At 35.6% G+C, this 23,980-nt stretch overlaps 1 protein-coding gene across 1 annotated transcript in view; it reads left to right on the plus strand.

Annotated features, from left to right (window-relative positions):
• The first annotated feature begins 2,374 nt into the window (after positions 1-2,374).
• arhgap25 (Rho GTPase activating protein 25) overlaps positions 2,375-23,980 on the plus strand; it is a 28,279-nt gene continuing 6,673 nt past the window's right edge. Inside the window, exons 1-8 of the mRNA XM_030143019.1 lie at positions 2,375-2,849; positions 7,309-7,505; positions 12,953-13,040; positions 13,543-13,656; positions 14,509-14,713; positions 21,005-21,137; positions 21,227-21,300; positions 23,745-23,866. Coding sequence (XP_029998879.1) covers positions 2,786-2,849; positions 7,309-7,505; positions 12,953-13,040; positions 13,543-13,656; positions 14,509-14,713; positions 21,005-21,137; positions 21,227-21,300; positions 23,745-23,866 — 997 coding nt within the window. The 5' untranslated portion in view covers positions 2,375-2,785. The remainder of the gene's footprint in view (positions 2,850-7,308; positions 7,506-12,952; positions 13,041-13,542; positions 13,657-14,508; positions 14,714-21,004; positions 21,138-21,226; positions 21,301-23,744; positions 23,867-23,980) is intronic.

The raw sequence follows: 23,980 nt of genomic DNA on the forward strand, positions 1-23,980 counted from the left end.
CACAGTCAGGTCCTGAGTTTTGATTTAATACATCTGTTCTTGTCTTAATATTTGTAAGTCGGGAGCTGTCCTAGTTTCTTCTTGAAAGTGGAGGGATTGTTGCATTATAGTTTCTCTATGTAAATTTAACAATGAAGGTTTCCGCCGTTTCTGCTTCTGCCCGTTGACTCTCATTAGTAACTGCAGTATTTTTATGACACTCTGGGTATGAAAACATAAGCAGCCAGCAGTGATGTCATCAATCTTCTGTTTTTCCGACAGTGTTCCTTCCCAGAGCTTGTATTGGAGGACTCTCTGATGTTTATACCACTTGAAAATGTTTGAGGGGAAAAAAAAAAAAAAAAAAAAAAATATATATATATATATATATATATAAGCTAAAGCCTTTTATTGTTTGGTTTCTGCTTTTTTTCCCCCACTAAAAATTAGATTAATTTGACAGACCAAGTTAGCTACTTACATATGGCTGATTGGGTTGAACATTTTTGTTTTTCTGTGTCACAAACTCCACTGGAATGCAAGCTAATATTTGTTACTGATATTAATACAGGATGCAGCAGCTAAACTTCAAATTCACCTGATTTTCAAGTGCGTTATTTGGAAAAAGTCACACTTATGTTTCAGATTGATTTATTGCAAATGACTGTGTTGATTTCAAAGAATTCAGTGGTCATAGATCGGCTTCCCTGCTTTTTATTGGCAAATGTTTTGGCTTTGGTCATGTGTTCATACATATCACCCTGTCACCTCATCCCATTTGTCCAAGTTGCATTTTCTTAAATATCAGATCATAGGAAAGATGTGATTCTTTCTCATCCCTCGTCAGTGCAAGCCAAATGAGCTCTGTGGATGCAGAGTGAATTAAAGCAGGCAGGTCTATTTCTGTACATGGTGTTATAGGACAAACAGCAATATCAACATACATGAAGTGTAGCAGGGGTGTTCTGTCACTGTTTGGTAGTCATATGAAACATGCTATTACCTACACTGCAATTGTTTAATGTACAGTTAATGACTGCTTGAATCAGGAGCTTTCAGTCAAAAAATATTTTTGTTCATCAGATTCTGTCCTCAAAAATATCTTTATATTTTTAATCAATGGACATGAATCTTAAGTAACCCAGAGTTTGTTGTTCCTTCATAGAAAGAATCAGTCTGAGAGTTGGATTCAGTATTTTTCCTAGATGGAAGAAGTCTTATTTTGAAATGAACTTCTTTGTAAATCAAGCATCCCTTTGCATGATTTGCCCATTATTTGTTCCATTGAATTGTTTCCGTTAAGTCTTATTCTGAAACTATTTATTTTATTTTCTCTAAGCAAGTCAGAGTTACTATAATGTACATTTAAGAGGATGTTTTGGAATATGTTGAGTGTTCTGAAGTATTTTTGGTTAGGAATATTTAAATTATTATCACCGCCATATAGGAAAGAGTATTAAGATAGCAGAAAAGTATTCTCTGTCTCTTCTCGCTGTGACTTTAGTACTGTGGGTATTTTCCCTGGTAGCTGTTGTGTGTCGACTTCTGTGCTCTTCTGGTCACAGATACAGATACAGTAGCGCTGTGTTGCATCAGCTCCTGTCGAGAGAACAGGAAGTCTCCAGAAAGTCATGTACGGAGTGATGTCTCAGCAGTCGTAGATATCTTTATATTTCCCCGGGCTCACTGCCGTGTGGTGGTTGGATGGTTTCAGCCCTGCAGCTCTGTACTGCCATTACTCTGTCTGTGTTACAGATGACCACTAGAGAGAGCTGGAGCTCCTGTGGTCTGCTTTAGTGTAACACTGTTTGATACATTCCACTCCCGTTTGAGGCAGATTATAAGGGACAGATATACAAGTATTATTAAAATGAAGATCCCTGATTGTCTGTTTGTTTCATGGCACCCAGGATGCACCTCTGTGCCGTTTTTTAACCAACACAGTGCCACTTCGCTGTTAAAATCCTGCCAAACCAGGACCTCTTAATAAGGAATGTATGGGAGTTGTGCAACGTGACTGCCCCACATATTATAGGCTCCCCTTTGTGGACATTTAATTTTGTGGTTATAGATTCTCTTATAAAGCTGTATGATTTCAGTATATTATTCTTAAACTGTGCAATGGTTTGTGTTGCATTTGTCTAGAGAAAAGTTGTACTATTTGATGCTCAAATGTGCTTTGCTTTGTTTAAAACAAAATTAAAGGATTAAAAAAAGGTGGTTTTCTGCGTGTGAGTGGTTTCTTCCCTTTTTGTCTTCCCCATTTTGAAAAAGTCTATTTTCTTACAGTAACCAAATCATTTTCTAACTTTAGAGAATGATGCATGGGGCATATCAGTAGAATTGATGCTTAAATGCAGCTGCAGTATGAAATCTTCATGCGTGTCTTTGCCTCCTGAGTTGAGAAGCAACATACTTCTTGAAGGAGTCAAACCAAGAGATGAGAACCATTTCCTTTGAGAAGACACCTGTGGTTTTTGTGATACCAGTGAGTATTACTCATTTTAGAACTACCCACTACATGAAGCCGTGGCACTCTGCAGCTTGACTGAATCAGCCTGGACTCATTTGTACAACAGTCAACCAGAACAAGTATGAACATGGAAGTAAAGGCAGCATGAGGGGACGCGTTGTGAAGAACTGAAAAAAAAGAAGAAGAAAGATTAACACACAGGAAGGAGGAAGTGTGATCTGCGATATCTCCAGTCTGTGTGTGTTTTGTGTGTGTTTTGTGTGTGTGAATGTGTGGGTCCTGGTGGACTGTTTGTGTGAATGAGGCGCTGACCTGTGCTATGAGTTAAGGATAATGTCTCTGAAACTACCTCGTAACTGGGACTTCAGCACCTTCAAGGCTGACAGCACCAGAATAGGTAAGCAGGCCGATGTGATGCGTTCACAGACAGCAGCAGATACCAGAGGTTCCATTCTCACACTTCAGCATTTTAGACATTTGAGGGGATGTGCTCTCACAAACAATGGATGAGTTGAAATACCTTATTTGTAAAGAAACAATGGCTTGTGAAGAGTTCAACATACAATGGGAAGTGACAAACTTCCAACAAACTTTAAAAAAAAATGCAAAAAAATATAACTGACGCCAGAATTTCATGAAATTAAATTGTTGTTTTCATGGTGGATCAATCTGATAAAAATTATTGACAACTCTGCACCTTTTTTAAGCACATTAGTGGTGGAGATACAAACCACATTCTCAAATTCTCTTGTTTTTTTCTGTCAAGTACATAAAATTCATATAATAAAACAGTATTTTGACTCATATGTTAAATTGTTGAGATACTAAAGTTTCTCCACATGTTTGCGCTATAACCTCGAGTCTGTGTGTACATACATGTATATTACAGTACGGTGGCGGTCTAGACGTACTAATTCTGTTCTCACCAGTGTTTGCTGAGGGTGGAATCAGTGCAATAACATGCCTTATTTCCTCTCAGGCTGGATGGCCCAACAGTTGCAACACTCAACATGATAAATGAGGTGTTCTCATGAGTGACAGCACCTGCTTTACAATCCGGCTATTGTTATAATGGGCAGTTTTTCTCTTGTCTAAATCATTTTTTTTATAATCTGCAGTGGTGGCACAGTGGAAGGAAGTAGAAGCCTGGAGTTTGATTATTATATCTGCTTTATGCACACTTGAAAGACTGGAAGCATCTGCGTTCTTACAGTTTTACCTTGATGATATGTGGATCATGACAGGTTTTTACCCTGGAACTGAACAGACGCAGGTTTTTAACAGGAAACTGATGCAAGAACTTTCTGCATCAGTCTTTGCACAGTCTTTATAGCAGCTGCAACTGTATGCTCACATATGTGTACAAGTATGACGTCTGTACAGTATAAATATATGTCAAATCTGTGAAAATTCACCCTGCATGTGGCCTAAAAGACAACCACATAAAGATCAGCATATAGAAATGACTGCTGATGGTACAGATAACAAGCTTCCTGAAACTGACTCTTCTTTATGCATAGGAGTGTGAATTTGGAGGAAATACTCAGAGTTAAATGAATATTACTCTCATATCCGTCTGTTAAAAATGAAGCTTTAGGTAGAGGGCTGTTAGATTAGTCTAGCATAACCTCTGGTGACACCTAGTCTGCATCTGAATTTTTTGTCGGTGATTCTTTAACAATAAAATCTCCTGTAATTAGAGTTTTTTTAGTATCAAAAATCTGCAAACACTCGTGGGAAACTCTAAATATCACCATCCCTTTATAACGTGTTTATAATGTCTTCCATATACCATATTCTTGTGTTGATGGTGGTCATTGAACACATCTTTGAGGTGCTCTGGGCTGTTGCTGAGGGCTGTTTAAAGCAGCGCTGTGTTTGCAGGGTGTGGTGTGACACTGGCCTCTGTGTGTGGGCTCGAGGTTCCTCAACAGCACTTTAACTTTCCACTAATCAAGGGAGGGTGACGCTTGTAAAATTAGACCAAAGATCTTTCAAACCTCTAGGTGGAGGCCTTCAAAGTGTCCTCAGACCTCTGGAGATGATGTGGCCGTTTCCTGTTTACCCCTGTGTGGCCCTTCTTCTCTTCTGTCCTATCATCTTGCTCAACAAGACACGGTGAATTTAAGAAGAACTGAGCGGCTGGACTCAATCTCTTTCCAGTCATCTCTGCAGGCCTGCCGCCCTGCGTGGTGCTCGGATCATCTCCATCCGACTCCCATCCCATCTGGGCCACGTACACCGCTGCCACAGCTGTTTCATCCTTCCACTAAAGCATCACATAATGGGCTCTTTCAGTCACACACTAAAGTCTTTCTGAGCAAAGTTTCAGTGGGTGTGTCGACCCTGTAACAAGCTCAAGGACATTTTGTGTGATTTTCAGTTCAAGCTACAGACAAGGGTGGAGAATAAAAATTTGAGCCTCTGTGGACCCCTTAATACAGGGATGTCAAACTCATTTTAGTTCAGAGGCCACATCCAGCCTGATATGGTCTGAAGTGGGCCGGACCAGTAAAAGAATATAAATAATAGTATAAGAAGTGATAAATAATGTCAACTCCAATGTTTTCTTTATGTTTTTGAGTGAAAAAAGCAAAATTCCTTAATGAAAATGTTTACATGTACGAACTGTACTGGAACATAACATGAACAAATATGAACAACCTGAAATTTCTTAAGAAAAATAATTGCAATTTTAACAATTTTACGCCTTAGTTTACCATTTGTACATGTACATCACAACTTACAGATCACAGTGGATCTACAAATACACAAAACATTTAATAACAGGCAGAATATTGGTATAATTCCACATATGTCAGACATTTTTGTTCAGGTTATTCACATTTTTTGTAAAAGGCTAGTCTGTAAATGTAAACATTTATGTAATTTTATTGTTTTTACACTAAAACAAAGGGAAAAAAATGGTTTTCATTATTTGTAGGTTTTTATGACAGTATTTTACTGGTGTGATCCACTTTAGATTGAACTGACCTAAAATAAATTGAACATCCTTGATTGTTAATTTCTTCAGTGTAATTTTTGCATTTCACACATTCTTCCCACGGGCCGGACTGGAGCCTTTGGTGGGCCAGTTTTGGCCCCCAGGCCACATGTTTGACACCTGTACCTTAATAAATCATCATTACTCACCAAGTAAGCAAACACATAGGCTACAAGGAATTCTTTGCTGGTAGATGTTGTCTCTCTAGTAAATTATAAATACAAGATATAATAAAACAACTTAAGAAATGTTAAATAAGATAACGTGTAAAGTTACAGTGCAATTTTTTTGGGCATTTGAGATATCAAGGCAGAATATTAACTGATTATTTGAGTGACTTCTGTGGGGAAGAGGCCAGTCTGGTTCCTGTATCTTTTCAGAATCATGTCTCTTATGCTAATGAATTATTCATATCACAATTAAACAAAACAAAAAACATTTTGTGCCATTCATGAGAAGTGAAGGAACCGCAGAAAGGCTCTATTTTTTCTAAAACTTTAAAGGGGTCATATTTTGCTGAACCCACTTTTATTAATCTTTGGTAATTTTATTTGTGTATTTGGACCCTAATAGTTGAAAAAGAACCCTCCAGGTGCTGCTAAGCTATCTCTATATTCATTCCGGCAAAAACTGAGTGGATTTCTACAACCTGTTTTAATTCGTTCTCAAGTTGTTGCGTCTGTAACTAGTTATGTCACGACATTTGCACATATAAAGGTCAAGGCTTCTGACGAACATATCTCAGAGTACAGAGAAACGGGACAGAGCAGCACGGTCAACAACCTGGAGGGGGTGGGGTGTGAAGTGGCTCATGTGCATTTAAAGGGCCAGCACTCAAAACGACCTTTCTGGTGTCATTAACTCAGAAATAGGGTTGAAGATGGACCTGTGGAATTGAATTAATGAAGAATTCAGACCCAAACATAGCATTTACAGTTTATGTAGACCACAGGGAAATTATTTAAAATGCATAATTCTATTTAAAAAAGCAAAATATCACTCCTTTAAATGACTTATCATCATTTATTATGACATTATCTTCTGTATTTTGTGTTTATTCAGTGAAAATCAGGTATTTTCCTATATTTAATTTACTGATCATGTAGATGTTCATAAAACGCAGATAAAAGTTGAGGGTTATTATATCAGAAACAGAAAAAAGTGACTTTTTCAGTAAAAACTATCAATAACTGACATAAACCAAGTGTCTCCATCCACTGTCACTGATCCAACTCTGTGGGTTTTACTGGTGAATCAATGTTGTAGAGGATGACGGTGTTTCCACATTCACTATGGAGCCTCTGAACGTCCAAATGAGTCATATCTGATGACCATGAAAAGATGACAAACTGTATTTTACACAATTTATTCATTTAATTCTAATATAAGACATTTAAAACTAAGTGAAAATGGCTAAACCTTTCATTCCAGACTTTCAGACAGTCAGTCCCACTTTTCCCCCATTCCAAGTGTCCTGACTACAGTTAATGTCGTCTGTGACTTTTGTTATCTTTGTACTATAGTTACTGTGAGGTGGTTGCTCTTTTGAAGACCATGTTATGTATGTAGAACAATCACAGCTGTATTCTTGCGTCTTCCACAGGAAACTGGTCAGGGCAGACCAGTTTCCGTTTACTCTGACACTGTAGTACCGAGGAACTAAAATAGGCAACAGTGAACAGGACTCTCAAGTCAGACGGTTTGATGCACATTGATATCAAAAAGAGGAAGTGTTTTGCTGCAGTTTTACAGCGCTGGTGTTTTGGTAACATTTGACTGTTCTGCCTGTGACACAGGACACACTTCTCATTCTTCACACTTTCTCCAAATGCTTTGTTGTGGTCTTTGGTAGCACGATCCAGGAGTGTGATACCTGGAGAGGGAAGCCCAGGCTCTCCACGCTCCACCAGGTCCATGGAGCGACCCCTGAAGGCCGGCTGGCTCAAGAAACAGCAGAGGTCTTTGGTGAAGAACTGGCAGCAACGCTACTTTGTGTTGAGAGGAAGCACTTTGACCTACCACAAGGATGACAAGGAGACCACTGTGCAGGTAGGACACTGACTCTTCAACTAACACTGTATTAACCCATAAAGACCCAGTGCTACTTTAGTGGCAGTTCTGAAAAAGTGATTTAAATACCATTTATTACGATGTTATCTTCTGTATTTTGCATTTTTCAGTGAAAATCAGGTATTTTTCTATATTTAAATTACTGATCATGTTGATGCTCATAAAATCTCAGATTAAAGTTGAGGGTTATTGTGTCAGAATCAGAGAAAACTGAAGAAAACTGAACATAAATCAAGTAGCTCCATCCACTGTCACCGATCCACCTCCATGGGTTTTACTGGTGCGTCAATGTTGTAGAAGATGACGGTGTTTACATGTTCACTACGGAGCCTCTGAACATCCAAATGGGTCATATCTGATGACCATGAAAAGATGACAAACTGTATTTTACACCAATTATTTATATGTATTGATAGGATTAGTGGATCAACAGGTGTTAAACAGTTTAAATCAGTAGACGTTTTTGGTCGTAAATGGTTATTTGGGTCTTTAATGGGTTAATATATGTAAATAGGACACCAGTGGTAAATGTTGACATAGAATCCACATCTATACTTCATCTAAATAAATAAACATATCCAAATAAAAAAATATAGTGCTACTCCTTGTAGATCTGGTAAACTGCAAACCAATGTAATTCAGTCATTCATTCTTGCACTAAATAGCTTTTACTGTGTATGTAATGCATAGATAATGGATCCATTAATGCAACTTTGTGCAGCGTTATTATGCACCATTTATCAACTCCAATCAACACCACAAACACACTAGCTGTGTTGCTAACCATGCTTACTTCCTGTGAGCAAAACAACTGATGTCTGAAGCCTTGCAACAGACCAGTGAAAAATGTTTTCTTCCACTTTTATAGATGTTTTGCTTTCTGCTGATATTTACTCATTTAAAGTGTAACATGACCCACACCCATCAGCTTAACTCTGCCTGCTTTTAGATAAATTTGATGATATAAATAAGTTGGTGATATAGCGGTTGGCTGACCATGTAAAGATCCTTTGGGTTTTTAAACAGACTGAGTCATTTTCAACCCATGAAATGTTTATGTAAGTGATAATGATGCGTTTCATAATTGGACATTGATACTGTTCAGTTTATAATTCAAAAACACATTTTTATTACAATTATTAGATGTATTACGAGTATTTCTTCTTATGACTATAAATAATGCGTATAAGATACTTGTTTTTGTAAAAAGTGTTACAGTTTTATATTTATTCTATTTTATTTTAAGGCCATTGCATTCACTGTACAATAAATGATGAACAAGTGGTGCCAGGCACAACAAACCCCACCCCTCGCACATATTATAGTTTACTTTGGCATCGATCCAGCTGATGTCAGCATATAAATTGCCTCTGTATATGTGCCAAGCATATGTGCCAAGTTTGAAGTAAATTGAAACAAAATTGATGTTTTTATAGACGTGAAATTTAAATGGGAGAAGAAAAAAGGTTTTAAAAAATTCATAAAAATTTGAACTTTGACCTACTTTTCCCAGAATATAATCACATCTATTTTGGGTCACTGGCAATCTATAAATCCAATTTGGTATGAATTCAACTAATAGTTTTGCTGCTACAGACATGTGAAATTTCACCCATTATATGTAAATGGGGAAAAAAGAAGGTTTAAAAAAATTCATAAAAAATTTAAACTGTGACCTATTTTTCCCAAAATGTAACCACATCTATTCTGGGTCACTGGCAATCTATAAACCCAATTTGGTATGAATTCAACTAATAGTTTTGCTGCTACAGACATGTGAAATTTCACCCATGATAAACAAATGGGAAAAAATAGATTGTAGAAATTCATAAAAGATTTGAACTTTGACCTATTGTTTCCAAAATGTAATCAGATCACTGGCAATCTATAAACCCACTGTGGTATGAATTCAACCAATAGTTTTGATGCTAGAGTGTTAAACAATCCAACTGAACCAAAAACAAATCCCCTTGCCTCCCCTTTTTTTTTTTGGGGGGGGGGGGGGGGGGGGTAATAAAGTGAATTTCAGTTGACTAAATGGTCCCTACAGCCCCATAATCTTTAATATTATCTGTAATCTGAAGAAACAGAGTATGTTCATCCTTAGTTCATGTGCTGTGTAAGAAAGAGAAGGCAAAAAGAATGTGTTTATAGAATGCGCTTGTAGTCATTTCTTGCTGGAATTCAGGTGTTGGGCCAAAAATTCATGCTGTAACATAACCATGAGTGTAGGGGGTGTGGCTAAATGGGCAGACCCTTATATTGTGTAAAATGTAAAGTGTAATGAAGCAAGAGTTTTTATGTTACTGTGCTCTGACTATTCATGCCATTTTCTGTTTCTTGATTTTCTTAAGTTGAGATGTTTGAAAGCCTTTTATTTGATGTTCCATTCCACAACAAATTAATACCAGACTGACTCAGTGCACTACTTCTCATTATGTCTGGTGTCATAAATCCAGAATGAAAAGGTTTCTTGATGATGAGGATGAAAATACTTGTTAGATCAAGTCTGTAACTTTTCTTACATCACAGCTCATTTTGCACAGACACAACACAGACAGGGATACATCACCACATTAACACCTGGACGATTTATTTGATGATGCAACAATGAATGCGTCAAAGCAACTTCATTTAGGACGTGACTAAGGTCAGAAGTAATGCTGTATGTCAGTGTTCACACGTTTCCTTAAATGTTCGATTTTTCTAACATGTTGATATTTGTTGGAATAATTTTACCAGAACTGTACAAGAACACACTAAGGAAAACTACCAACAAATCAACACAATGTATCCACAGACTGTATCACCCACTCAGTAAAGTATAAAGCTCATTGTTTACACACACGAGTCTGATCAAGCGGTAACACGTGGACACATTTTGTGTTCAACAGTCTCTGTCATGTCAGTAGAGTAACTTATATGCATGTATTATACATATTTGAGTAGGTATTTATAAGCACTTTAACATTATGTATAACAAAATTTGAGGAGATAAAATTTTTAGGTGAAAAATGTCAAATTACTGCTCAGTAACACATGGATTTGAAACGGACATATATGTACATTTTTTAAGCTTAACGCAAACATTCAAAACATGCGGTTCGACAGAAATTGATATCAAGTAAGACAAAGCCTTTTAGATATTATGTTCAACTATGCTGAAAATAAATTTTTGAGTAAAATACTGAAAAGTCTCTGTTTTATTTAGAAGAGAATGTGGTAGCACGTGGACAGGTTGCCATAGTAACATGTGGATGACTCTTTACCATTGTATATGTATTGTATCACCCAAAATGTATCAAAAGATCATTACTTTCTGAAAGTTTCACTCTAATATCTGAATTATAAGGAACGTGAAAATTAAAAATTGGTATTTTTGTGGTAACACGTGGACAGGACCTTTGAAGCAACTCACAAATGTTCAAATTCATAAATGTCAATAATATTCACAAAACTAGAAGCACTCGGAGAGCGCAGACCTCCGCCAAGGCTGATCAGTGGCCCCCCCCCGTGGGCCCCCCCACGCCAAGGAGGTTATGTTTTTGCCAGGGTTTGTTTGTCTGTCTGTTTGTTTGTTTGTCTGTCCGTTGGTGTGCAACATAACTCAAAAAGTTATGGGCAGATTTTGATGAAATTTTCTGGTCTGCACCCCCCCCGTGGGCCCCCCCACCCCCGATCACCACCAAAATTTAGTCATTTCTTCATTATCCCATTTCCAACAAACCCTGAAAAATTCATCAAAATCTGTCCATAACTTTTTGAGTTATGTTGCACACTAACGGACAGACAAACAAACAGACAGACAAACAAACCCTGGCAAAAACATAACCTCCTTGGCGGAGGTAATAATGAAAATCTAATACTTGAAACTTAACAATCATCTATATAATCAACAGACTGAATACATTTTCAAATTTTTATATAGAATTTTTAGCGTCAAATTCGAGCTATGTCTATGGTGTAAAAAGCAAAATCGATAAAATCGGTTGTAGCTTTATTTTTCTACAAGTGGCATTTTAAAAAGGAAAACAGTTCCATAAAATAGAGATCTTTAGCTAAAAAATGAGCCCACTTGATAAATGATGTGTACAAATTTACTTTTTTATGTTGATGTTCACTTTCGCTTGATCAGAACCACATCTGTATTATGGTGTCATCAAGTTTTCTTCTTTAAGCTAAAACTCATATTTTTGTATTTTGACAGTCAATCAAAATAACACTGTGTCTTATAATCATCTTGTGCCGAATAAGCCGATAGTTTACATTATAGCTCTGTTAGCTTAGCTCTGTTTATAGCCAGGTTTTGGCTTAACTTGGTAGCTTTCTATTCTCAAAACTCTAATGATAATTTTGGGTCAAATTATCACCCAAAAATTAAATTATTAATTATTAAATTAAATTATTTACCCAGAAGAAAACAGACTTTGTGGACTGTGGGATTTGAGGGAAGAGGGAAATGAATCACATTTTCTTTTGTATTGTCCTCTATATGATGAACTGAGAGCCTCTCTGTCTATGTGACATGTTTATCTGAAATCCTCATATGTTCTGGAGCACTGATGATGACAAGATGAAATGGTTGTTTAGTTCAAATGTATTTAAATTAACAAACTAATTTGTTTGTAAAGCCTGGAAAAATCGGCAGATATGTTTGTTTAAATAGGTCAGTATTTTGTTTTGTTTATATTCTGTGCCTACTGTCTGGTTTTTGGTCTTTGGTTTGTATTTATGGTGTCTTATAAACCCATGTAAGGGCTGGGCATGTCTGTATGCAAGACACAATAATAAACACTTTCATCCATTCATTCATTCATTATCACTCTGATGATAATTTTAGGTTTAGTATTTGAAAGCAGAAATATTACGTATTGCACCTTTAAAGTCGTGGACAAAAATGTTAAAACAGTATTTCAGTACATCGAGCACAGTAGCAAAAAAACAGAATTATGCTGCTTTGTGCAACTGTTTCTTTTTTACATTTCCACTTGTATTTTTTCCTTACTTCATGTTCTTTTTCTTGTCTTTGCTGTTCACTTGCCATTAAGTAATGATTAGTAGTGAAACAGGAAGGAAAAGGATTTTGCATGTATGCAGCAGAAAATAACTGTATTCACATTTAAGGACATTTGACGTTTGGTCTCCAACAACAGAGTCGACTCCGACAGCAGCAATTATTCCAGTATACACTGAACTAAAACAGAATAAAGTAGAAGGTTGTGTAAGAGGAAGTGGACTGCACACTGGTAAAGAGGGACATATACCTTAAATGCTGTTATATAAACAGTGTACATCAGTAGACTGTATAAACCATAAATCAAATGTCTCCTGCAGATGCTCTTTTTATGTAAAATGTAAACAGTCAGGGGGATTCTTAACATATCTGAGCCTTACTTAAATGTCTTTTCTCCTGTGTTTGTCTTTAGGGAGTCATTCAGCTGCGATTCAGTAAAGTTAATGAACTCCCTCCAAACTCAGATGACCCTGGGAAGTACCTCTTCGAGATCATACCACGTAAGCACTTATTAAACCTTATAAAAGGAAGCAAAACTGGCTCCAGATCTTATTTATTTCAGTGCTTGGTATAAAGATGGTTCGTTTTTGTCAGGACTCTGTGTTTTTTGCACAAAACCCTGATCTCAATCATTTTAAAGGTGACAGGTTTTGCTTTTTTTGTATCATCCTGTCTGGGAACAAGTTGGATTTCAGTTTATGTTCAAAGACACTTTAATGTGAACATATTATTGTACTCACAGTTACTCTATTTTACCAGCTTACTGCTAAAATAAAGATATTCAGTTATAATGAAGTGATTTACCCATTTTTAGTTTCATTTCATCTTTCTAGTTCTTGGTAAATGTTTATATTATCCTAAAATTATGCTTCTATTCATATTTCTTTCTTCTGTATAAATGAAGCAATACATGAATATTACTACTAAGATTCACATTTTCTAACGGACATCTTTCCCATGAAAAGCTTTACAAAACCTCCTTAACCTCTCTTTATTTTACAGGCACAAATGGAGACAGAGAGCGATGCCCTTACGTGTTCATGGCGAACTCCCAGAGTGACATGGAGGAGTGGGTTCGTACTCTGCGCAGGGTCATCGGAGTCCCAACGAGTGGAGGTTCAGTAAAATGTTTAATGTTTCAAAAAAACAAAACACAAAAAAATGCCAATTTTTGTCACTCTATCTATCTATCTATCTATCTATCTATCTATCTATCTATCTATCTATCTATCTATCTATCTATCTATCTATCTATCTATCTATCTATCTATCTATCTATCTATCTATCTATGACAGACCAGTGGTGTCTGATTCTTTCTTTCTTTTCATTTTTTACATATAAAGCAAAATGCATGTCTTCCAAAACAATAAAATGTGTATTTTAGGCTGGGCTTGAATAAAAATTGTTATTGTTAATATTTCAGATCAAATAAGCGCAGAATTTGATTTAAAAAAAAAAAAAGAAAAAAAAAAAAAAGGGCATCTAACTATTATTGTAGATGATATTGTGATTGCTATTATCAAGGAAAATGCAAGGATTACTTATTTATTTAGATTATTTTTTTCAACTCAAACATAGAAAATTCAAATAGTATGAATAATACAAAAATATGTAAAAAAAATAAATAAATAAATAAATAAATAAATAATAATAATAATAATAAAGAATGTAACAGCGCTGCACTATTAATAACAATCATGACTGAATCCGTAATATCATGAGATAAAACACTGGATCTTTAAATTACAGCCTTTCCTGGTTAAAGTTGAATATGTTATATATATATGAATGAATAACATGGCAGGAGCTACTGTATATGATAATTAATAACTCATTCTCAACATAGGACTAAGAAGAGTATTTTACATTTTGGAGTAAATGTAGAGGTATATGTATATTTTAAGCCTGGTAATATGTTTCCAAATCTTATGGACATGTAAAGTCATGATGTATTTGTGTGTCTGCAGTGTTTGGAAAGAGTCTGGTGGACACGGTTACATATGAACAGCGTTTTGGACCTCACATGGTGCCGATCCTGGTTCAGAAATGTGTGGAATTCATCAAAGAACACGGACTGAATGAAGAGGGCATCTTCCGCCTCCCGGGTCAGGACAACGCCGTTAAACAGTTCAGAGACGCTTTTGATGCAGGAGAGAGACCCTCGTTTCCCAGGTAACAAACACAGAACAGATGAAATGGAAATACTCCAGTGAAAACACACTGTTGTCCGTGAAGTTGGAATCATTTTGTTTTCAGACACATTCCACTGAGTCCCAGTAACACTTTATCTATCAAGAATAAATCACATTGTTACAATTATTTCATGAGAAGAGGTATAAATATTTTATTTCAACTTATGGGCAACAGTGTATATGAAGTATTGTTCCTACTGTACAATATGATCTAGAGCAGGGTTGTCAAACATGCGGCCCGGGGGCCAAAACTGGCCCGCCAAAGGGTCCAATCCGGCCCGTGGGATGAATTAGTGAAATACAAAAATTACACTGAAGATATTAACAGTCAAGGATGTCAAAATAAATTTAGTTCAGTTCCATCTAAAGTGGGTCAGACCAGTAAAATACTATCATAATGAAGTATAAATAACAAAAACCACATATTTTTCTCTTTGTTTTAGTGTAAAAAAAAAAGTAAAATTACACAAAAATGTTAACATTTACAGACTAGCCCTTTACATAAAATGTGAAAAACCTGAACAAATATGAACAACCTGGAATGTCTTAAGAGATTTAAGAGTAATTTTACCAATATTCTATCTGTTATTAAATGTTTTGTGCATTTGTAGATCCACTGTGATCTGTACATTGTAATGAACATGTAAAAATGAGAAGCTGTGGCCAAATAATGGCATAAATTGTTAAAATTGCACTTTTTTTTCTTAATAAATTTCATTTTGGTCATGGTTCATATTTTTCCATATTTTTTTAAAAGATAGTTTGTAGATGTAAAAATTTTGATAATATAATCTTACTTTTTTCACTCTAAAACATAGAAATTAGACATACAAATTTTGTAATTGATATTATTTATGTATTTTTATGTTATTATTTTAATGATCCGGCCCACTTCAGGTCATATTGGGCTTTACGTGGCCCCTGAACTAACATGAGTTTGACACCTCTGATCTATAGCCTTCTAGTATAATTTGATCAGAGTATTGATCAGTATAAGGCAGTGTTTTTCAACCCACGTGGGGTCGCCTGGAATTCAAATGGGGTTGCCTGAAATTTCTAGTAATTCATAAAAAAAAAAAAAAAAAAAAAAAATTACTAATAAAAAATATTTTTAATGATTCTATATATATTACAACATAATTTAAACACCACACACTTTTCCTGATAAAAATCAAAGTTTAAGTTCAAATAAAATGCAGGATATAATATCTGAGAGGGCATATCTTGACTGACCTGAACCTGTGACCACGTGCTTCTTTCAAATGTTCATTGTGGTCAGTTTCAGATGCTGCAGCTCTTTCATAATTCATAGTTTGAGTTCTTGTTTGTTCAGTATTAACTGTCAGCCTTGTAAATCCAAGCTGGACTGACTGTACATATCCTGACCAAGGAAAATAAAATTCTCACTTTGTGCAGTAATCTCCACCTGGCTTTTCTGCCTCCGTCCATAATAATATACATGATATAGACTAAATGTCATCTAAAATTAACGTTTATTTGCAACATAGTATAACAAACTATTACATGATCAAAAACAAATTAATTTTAGCAAAAAAAAAAAAAAAAAGTCTCTGTTTTGAATGTCTGGGGTCGCCAGAAATTTGTGATGTTAAAATGGGGTCATGAGCCAAAAAAGGTTGGGAACCACTGGTATAAGGATAAGTATTGTACTTTTAACTTAAAACATTCTGTAAGGTTATTATATGTGCCACCATTCATTTTTTCTTTCATTCAAACCGTCTGAAAACACACTGATGGAATCCTTCAATTTCAGTTGTGCCAAGGTCCATTAACGTTAAGTGAATACAGACAGAACATGAGGCACCACTGTTACCACTGTTGTCGAGTGCTAAAATAAGGTAAAAAACTTATGAGAAATAGTTATACAAGTACAAATTACAAGTAAAAACAGTTACAGGGTCAAGTAAGAACCATAAAATTAGCCATTAAATCTTCCATGTGTCAGTGGTATTAATGCCTGAAGGAGAGTTCATTTCCAGTATGTGAGGCGTAGTAACTAAAAGCAGACCTTTCCAAACTCACTACAGATCTTTGGCTCCTGTAAAGCAAAACGGGATGAAATCAGTTACTTGAGAAATATAAATGGTAAGAAAGTTCACATGCAAAGAATAAAAGACCCCCTGTTTACAATTATATAAATGGCTACAACACTTAGACTTAAATCAGTGTCTGTTTATCATCATATCTGAGCCAGGTCTGCAGTATTTACAGTAAAGGTTTTGGAACTCAAATATAGTTCCAATGGCATTTTTACAAAGTGGTAGAAAACATATATGTGATTGTTGTTGGACTGGTATATCTATACTGATGCCCATAAAGTTGGAATGAAATATTTTTTACCTCTTGTCATGAAATGATTGTGACAATGTGATTTATTCTGTATAAATAAAGTGTAACTGGGACTCAGTATGTAATCTTTGGACCTGGTCAGAGGTGATTATTAACCCTTAAAGACCCAGAGGTACTTTTGTGGCAGTTCCAAAATATTTTTTTCTTGATATTCAACTTGTCTTAAAGGGGTCATATTTTGCTAAATCCATTTTTATTAGTCTTGGGTACATTTATTTGTGTATTTGGACCCTAATAGTTGACAAAGTTTGAATTTAAACCCTCCAGGTGCTGCAAAACTCAAATTCATTTTGGCAAAAATCGAGTGGATTTCTACAACCTGTTTTAATACTTGCCTAATTTGTTATGTCTATAACTAGTTATGTCAGGACATTTGCACATTTAAAGGTCAAGACTTCTGACAAACATTTCTCCAAGTACGACATAATTATTTGTCAGCAGCAGCGGTCATACTCCATACTGAAAATATGTCCAAACTTTGAGCCGATTATCTAAAATGTTCAGTTGCTGGTTGAATGGGAAAGAGCAGCACAGCCAACAACCTGGAGGGGGTGGGGCATGAAGTGGCTCATGTGTATTTAAAGGGCCAGCGCTCAAAATGACCTTTCTGGTGTCATTATTCAGAAATAGGGTTGAAGATGGACCTGTGGAGTTGAATTAATGAAGAATTCAGACCCAAGCATAGTATTTACAGTTTATGTAGACCACAGGGAAATGTTTTAAAATGCACAATTCCATTTAAAAAAGCAAAATATCACTCCTTTAAATGATTTATCACCATTTATTATGACATTATCTTCCGTATTTTGTGTTTATTCAGTGAAAATCAGGTATTTTCTTATATTTAATTTACTGATCATGCAGATGTTCATAAAAACGCAGATTAAAGTTGAGGGTTATTATATCAGAAACAGAAAAAGTGACTTTTTCAGTAAAATCTACCATTAACTGAACATAAACCCAGTGTCTTCATCCACTGTCATTAATCTAACTCCATGGGTTTTACTGGTGAATCAATGTTGTAGAAGATTACCATATTTCCAAGTTCACTACAGAGCCTCTAAATGTCCAAATGGGTCATATCTGATGTCAATGCAAAGATGACAAACTGTATTTTACACCAATTATTTACATGTATTGATTAATGGATTGATTAGGATTAATGGATCAACAGATATTAAACAGATATTAAGATCAGTAGATGCTTTTGATTGCCAGTGGCTGGTCTTTATGAGTTATTGTATATAAGTAAGAATAATAAGAGGAATGTGCCTGAAAACAAAATCATTCCAACTGTATGGACAACGGTGTTATCAAACCCTTTGTGCAACTCTTGGTGTATTTGCATGCTAGCTGTTTTGTGCATATTCTAGGGTTAATCCGCTTGTTGAAATAAACAGGAAATAGCTTGTATAAGTGTTTTTCATTACACGTGTCACACACACAAACAGTGCCAATGACCTCCTAAGTCATATGATCTTCCCTTAAACCCTTTGGCTTTATAAGAGTTTAAGAAGATCAATGCTATATGAGGAGTAAAATGTCTTCAGTTAATCAACAGCATCGGTTTTTGCTTCTGAGAAAGTCAGGAGAGATGAGACAGATGGAGAGAAGCTGATAGATTTCTGTCTGCTCAGAGCTGAAGGCGATACCACATCCTGTTCTGTAGGCGAACAGGAGGAGGCCTGTGTTACTCAACAGCACAAGCACTTCATGCACCAAACTACCATTTAACCTAACTCGACCGGGGACAAAAGACACATGGTTTAGTTCACAAGAGACGCTTCATTACACTTTCCAGTCCAGCAGTAAAATCCAGAACTTCATTCTTGAATCCAAACTATAAAACACATTCTGTCTCATTCCGTCTTCACCAGTTAACCCTTAAAAACTCAGAGCTACCAGAGTGGCACTTCCCAAATTAATTTTTCTCTGTATTAAACCTTTCTTTATTGATTTATCACCATTTATTGTAATATTATCTTTTTTATTTAGCCTTTTTCTATGTAAATCATGTATTTTCCTATATTTATTTCCTTACATTTAATTTAGATGTTCATGAAAATTAAAAAGTTATTATATCAACACAGAGAAGACTGAAGAAAAAGTGACTATTTCAGCAAATCTATCATTAACTGAACATAAACCCAGTGTGTCCATCCACTGTCATTGATCCAATCCCATGGGTTTTACTGGGGAATCAATGTTGTAGAAGATGACGGTGTTTCCCTGTAACTATGGAGCCTCTGAACATCCAAATGGATCATATCTGATGACCATGAAAAGATGAATAACTGTATTTTAATTATTTACATAGGATTTATGGATCAACAGGAATTAAACAGTCTAGATCAGTAGATGCTTTTGGTCGATGGTGGATGTTTGAGTCTTTGTGGGTTAAACTACACTCAGGGGCCCCAAAACATCCAAAAACCACAAAAAACAAGAGGATGTCTTAGAACACAAAGGAGACACTGTTTTCTACTCACTCATCATCTAAGACAGTGGTTCTCAAACTTTTTACAGTGGAGTACCCCCTGAAATAAATTCTCTAGCCAAGTACACCCAACTCTCACTTCAGCATTTTTCATTGAAAAATTTTGGCAAAATTTATTCCTGTGCCAAAGGTGTCTGTTTTCATTTTCAAATCCTTGTAACAAACAACATGCATTTAACTTTAATATATTAAAAATAACAAATCTTTACAAGTACATTTTGTGTACAAAATATAAACTGAAAAGTGCCCTCTTTCATTGATAAGAAAAATAAATGAATTGGTCATTAATGAATAAATGAACCTTTCATCAACAAAAAATAATTACTTAATTTTTCAAATAAACTCATCTTGAATAATGTAAAATAGAAAATGTTTTCAAAATGTTATATGAATGTATTTATTCTATTTTATATTTCAGCATTAACTCTCATTCTTTATTTGTATTCAGTGCATAATGACGATTAAATGCATTTTTCAAGTACCCCCTGGGCTTCTTCCAAGTACCCCTGGGGTACGTGTACCCCCATTTGAGAAAGACTGATCTAAGACATTCACTGATTGTATTACCACACCCCCCCGAAGGGTAGGCAAGGGGTATTGTTTTTGGTTTGGGTTGCTTGTTTGTTTGTTTGTTTGTTAACACTTTAGCAGCAAAACTAATGGTTGAATTCATACCAGATTTGGTTTATAGATTGTCAGTGACCCAGAATAGATGTGATTACATTTTGGGAGTAGTAGGTCAAAGTAAAAATTTTTTAGGATTTTTAAAAATCTTTTTTTTCTCACGTTTACTTATTTATAATGGGCGAAATTTCAAATGTCTACAAAAACTTCAATTTTGTTTAAATTTACCTCAGAAATAAAGAAAAGGAACAATTAAAACAATTATGATGATTAAAAACATAAAATTACAAATGGAAAAATCAATTCTAAAGCATTTTCTGAGCCATTTAGATCAATATGCAAACAAAATTACAAAAAAAGTGTTTATTGTAAAGACATTTATCACAATGAAAATGATATCATGCTATTTTTAATTATCAATTCTGTTAGCAATGAAGAACCTCAATTTAATGAGTCCCAATATTTTTGTCTATTTGTTTTATAATTCAGTTTAGTTTAATTAGATGTTGTTCTGTTTTTATATTTGCACCTGAATGTCCATCCTGCATTTACACTATTGTATTGTGTGCTGAACTTTTTTAAATACTTTTTTGTCTGTATGTTTTTTGTGGAATTTTGTGAATTTTTTTTATTGCGCATTTTCTGTCTTTTATTTTATATTCTCTTTAGTCTAGAGTACGTAAGACCAAACGATAAACTGATGCAGATTCCTTGTTTGTGTGCACAAACTTGGCCAATAGATTGGATTCTGATGTTCATGAGTTGTGTAATTTCCTGCAGTGACACAGACGTCCACACTGTGGCGTCATTACTTAAACTGTACCTGCGAGAGCTGCCAGAGCCTGTTGTACCATGGATTCAGTACCAAGACTTCCTGGACTGCACCAACCTGCTGGACTTCAGAAGCACTGAGGTCTGTTTTTTAGTGCATCTCATATGTGTATATTTACACACCATATGTGAACATACAGAGTCATGTGTAATGTTTGTGTCTCCTTTTAGGGTTGGGAAAAGCTGGAGCGACAAATTGCCCTTCTCCCCAAACTTAACTACAATCTTCTGAGTTACATCTGTCGGTTAGTAACAGAGCATTATGGGAAATTACAGCAATAAACCACAGTGTCTTAGTGGTTAAAGAAGGATTTGTTAACCCTGTAAAGCCTGAACCATTAAATCACTGATAGAAAATTCCTGTTCTTTCAAACTGGAGCCTTTATTGGTCCTTCTGAACAACCAAAAAAAAGTTTTTTTCAAATATCAATTTCAATGTATGATTCAATTTATCATATTTGATACATCAGGTCTCAATGCTCAAATCTTATTTTTGAACAAACAAAAACCTAATATAACACAAACTTGTCTAACAAATTGGTACTTCCTTTTCAAAATTGTCCAAGTTCTGCCTCCTTCCTCATTAATGATAATCTTGTGGTGTCACTGGAAAGGCCTGAAAGAATTCCTCCCCCCAGTGGATTATCAATGTATTGCATGTATCTAATTGTATACATCAGGTTTTTCAAGAAAAAAAATATCACACTGATCATGTAGAGGGCTTCAAAACTCATGTATCAAATATGATATGTTCGGCATTATAGGGTTAACTGTCCACAAGCATCTATGCAAGCAACCAACATGTCCTCCTTAAAGCAACACCATGGAACTTTTGCTTGCCGAGTCCCCCTAAAGTCAAGAAACTGTATTGTCTGTAACAACTATCGTAAAATCTGTATCTCAGTAATACTCACGCAATTCTTGACAAGCCATTGATGTCATTGAAACTTCCTGAGGCAAGACAATTAAAGCTGTGTATGACTTTCAACACCAATTTTTCAGCAAATCTGTAAAACCTTAGTGATAGCTCAAGTATCATGAAACTGCTAGTCTTTCCATGATTACGCACCTGAATCACTTCCCTCATAGTGAACAGCTTCGAAGGGTACTCCACCACAAACAATCCATTTGTTTACATAGAAAGAAAAGTGTCAAGGATTCAATTGCTTCTTGCTACTGTGGCTGCGTGGAGTCCCAAAAAAAACAGAGTGACGGTTTTGTTTTGCTAAACAAATGGACTGACATCATACGCATATTTAATGTGTGTTCAACCATGTCTTCAGGCCAGGTAAAGCAGCCTTACAGCAATTCATACAGACATTGTTATATTTTTAAAAAATATCAGAAATGAAAAGAACGACAAATGAACAGATCTATATAACAGCCTATAACTGACTTGATAAAACTGCAGAAGGCTACTGCTTGAATACCTTGATGTATGGGCATAAACAGAAGGCTGTGATTTCAATAACACTACCTGAAACATAGTCAGCTTAAATGCAGAGGATTTTATAGAAGAATTTATACTTCCTAGTCCACAGGTGTCAAACATGCGGCCCGGGGGTCAAATCCAGCCCGCCAAAGGGTCCAATCCGGCCCGTAGGATGAATTGGTAAAATACAAAAATTACACTGAATATAATAACAATCAGTGGTGTAAAAATAATTCAGGTTGTACATACAGATCTCAGTTAGGTCAGATCAGTAAAATAGTATCACAATAACTTATAAATAATGACAACTGCAGATTTTATATTTGTTTTAGTGAAAAAAAGTAAAATTACATGAAAATGTTTACATTAACAAACTATTCTTTTTTCAAAAAATGTGAATAACCTGAACAACTATGAACAACCTGAAATGTCTTAAGAGAAATAAATGCAATTTTACCAATATTATACCTGGTACTTTATGTTTGGTGTATTTGCAATAGTAATGTAAGTGGTGACACACGTGTGTAAACTGATAAACTGAGGCAGAATATTGTTAAAATTGCACTTTTCTTTCTTAAGACATTTCAAGTTGTTCATGTTATTCAGATTTTAATGAAACGTTGTAGATGTAAACATTATCATAATATAATTTTTCTTTCTTCACTGTTATTATTTTACTGGTCCGGCCCACTTCAGATCATATTAGTGTGAAAGTGGCCCCTGAACTAAAATGAGTTTGACACCCCTGTCCGAGTCTAACAGTAACACCACCAGGTCTCCAAGGGCGGGGCATCCCTCCTCCTCTTTCAGCTGACACCAGAGAGTAAAAGCTGGGCTGATATTCACCCTAGTCTTATGTGATCACTCTCATGCTTTTTTTTCTTTGTTTCTTTGGATGACATCTTTACCCTCTTTGTTTTTCTTGCTGCTTCAGTCATGGCCGTTAGACTGTTTGTAGCTTTGCTTCACTTGTAGCTTTGTTTACCTGCCTTATCTTCTGAAGGTGGAGGGGGGATGTGACATATGTGGTAAAGCAGTCATATTTTGTAGTTGTTTATGTGTAGGGGTCACAAACCAAAACCAGAAGTTACATAGTGCCAGTGCAGGCGATGCAGATGCTCTGGAGCGATAACGAAAGTGTAATTGAACCTATTTTGAGTTGACCTTGAAAATATAGTTTGAAGGTTTAAAAAACTCCATAGTGTTGCTTTAACAGATCTCACTGTTCTGAGATCAGCTGTGTTTTCGGTCTTGCAGGTTCTTGTTCGAGGTGCAGCTGAACTCCCAAGTGAACAAGATGAATGTGGAGAATCTTGCCACAGTGATGGGGATCAACCTGCTGAAACCTCAGATAGAAGACCCCATCACTGTGATGAAGGGTGAGAACACAGCTCTGATCTGACCTGGACACGTTCATGAAGCCTATTAACTATTGTGTTCACAGGTTTACTGGTGAAAATCCTTAATTTTCACCAGTTTTAGTTTTATTGGTA

Source organism: Sphaeramia orbicularis, chromosome 9, assembly GCF_902148855.1.
Source record: "Sphaeramia orbicularis chromosome 9, fSphaOr1.1, whole genome shotgun sequence".
Taxonomy (NCBI): domain Eukaryota; kingdom Metazoa; phylum Chordata; class Actinopteri; order Kurtiformes; family Apogonidae; genus Sphaeramia; species Sphaeramia orbicularis.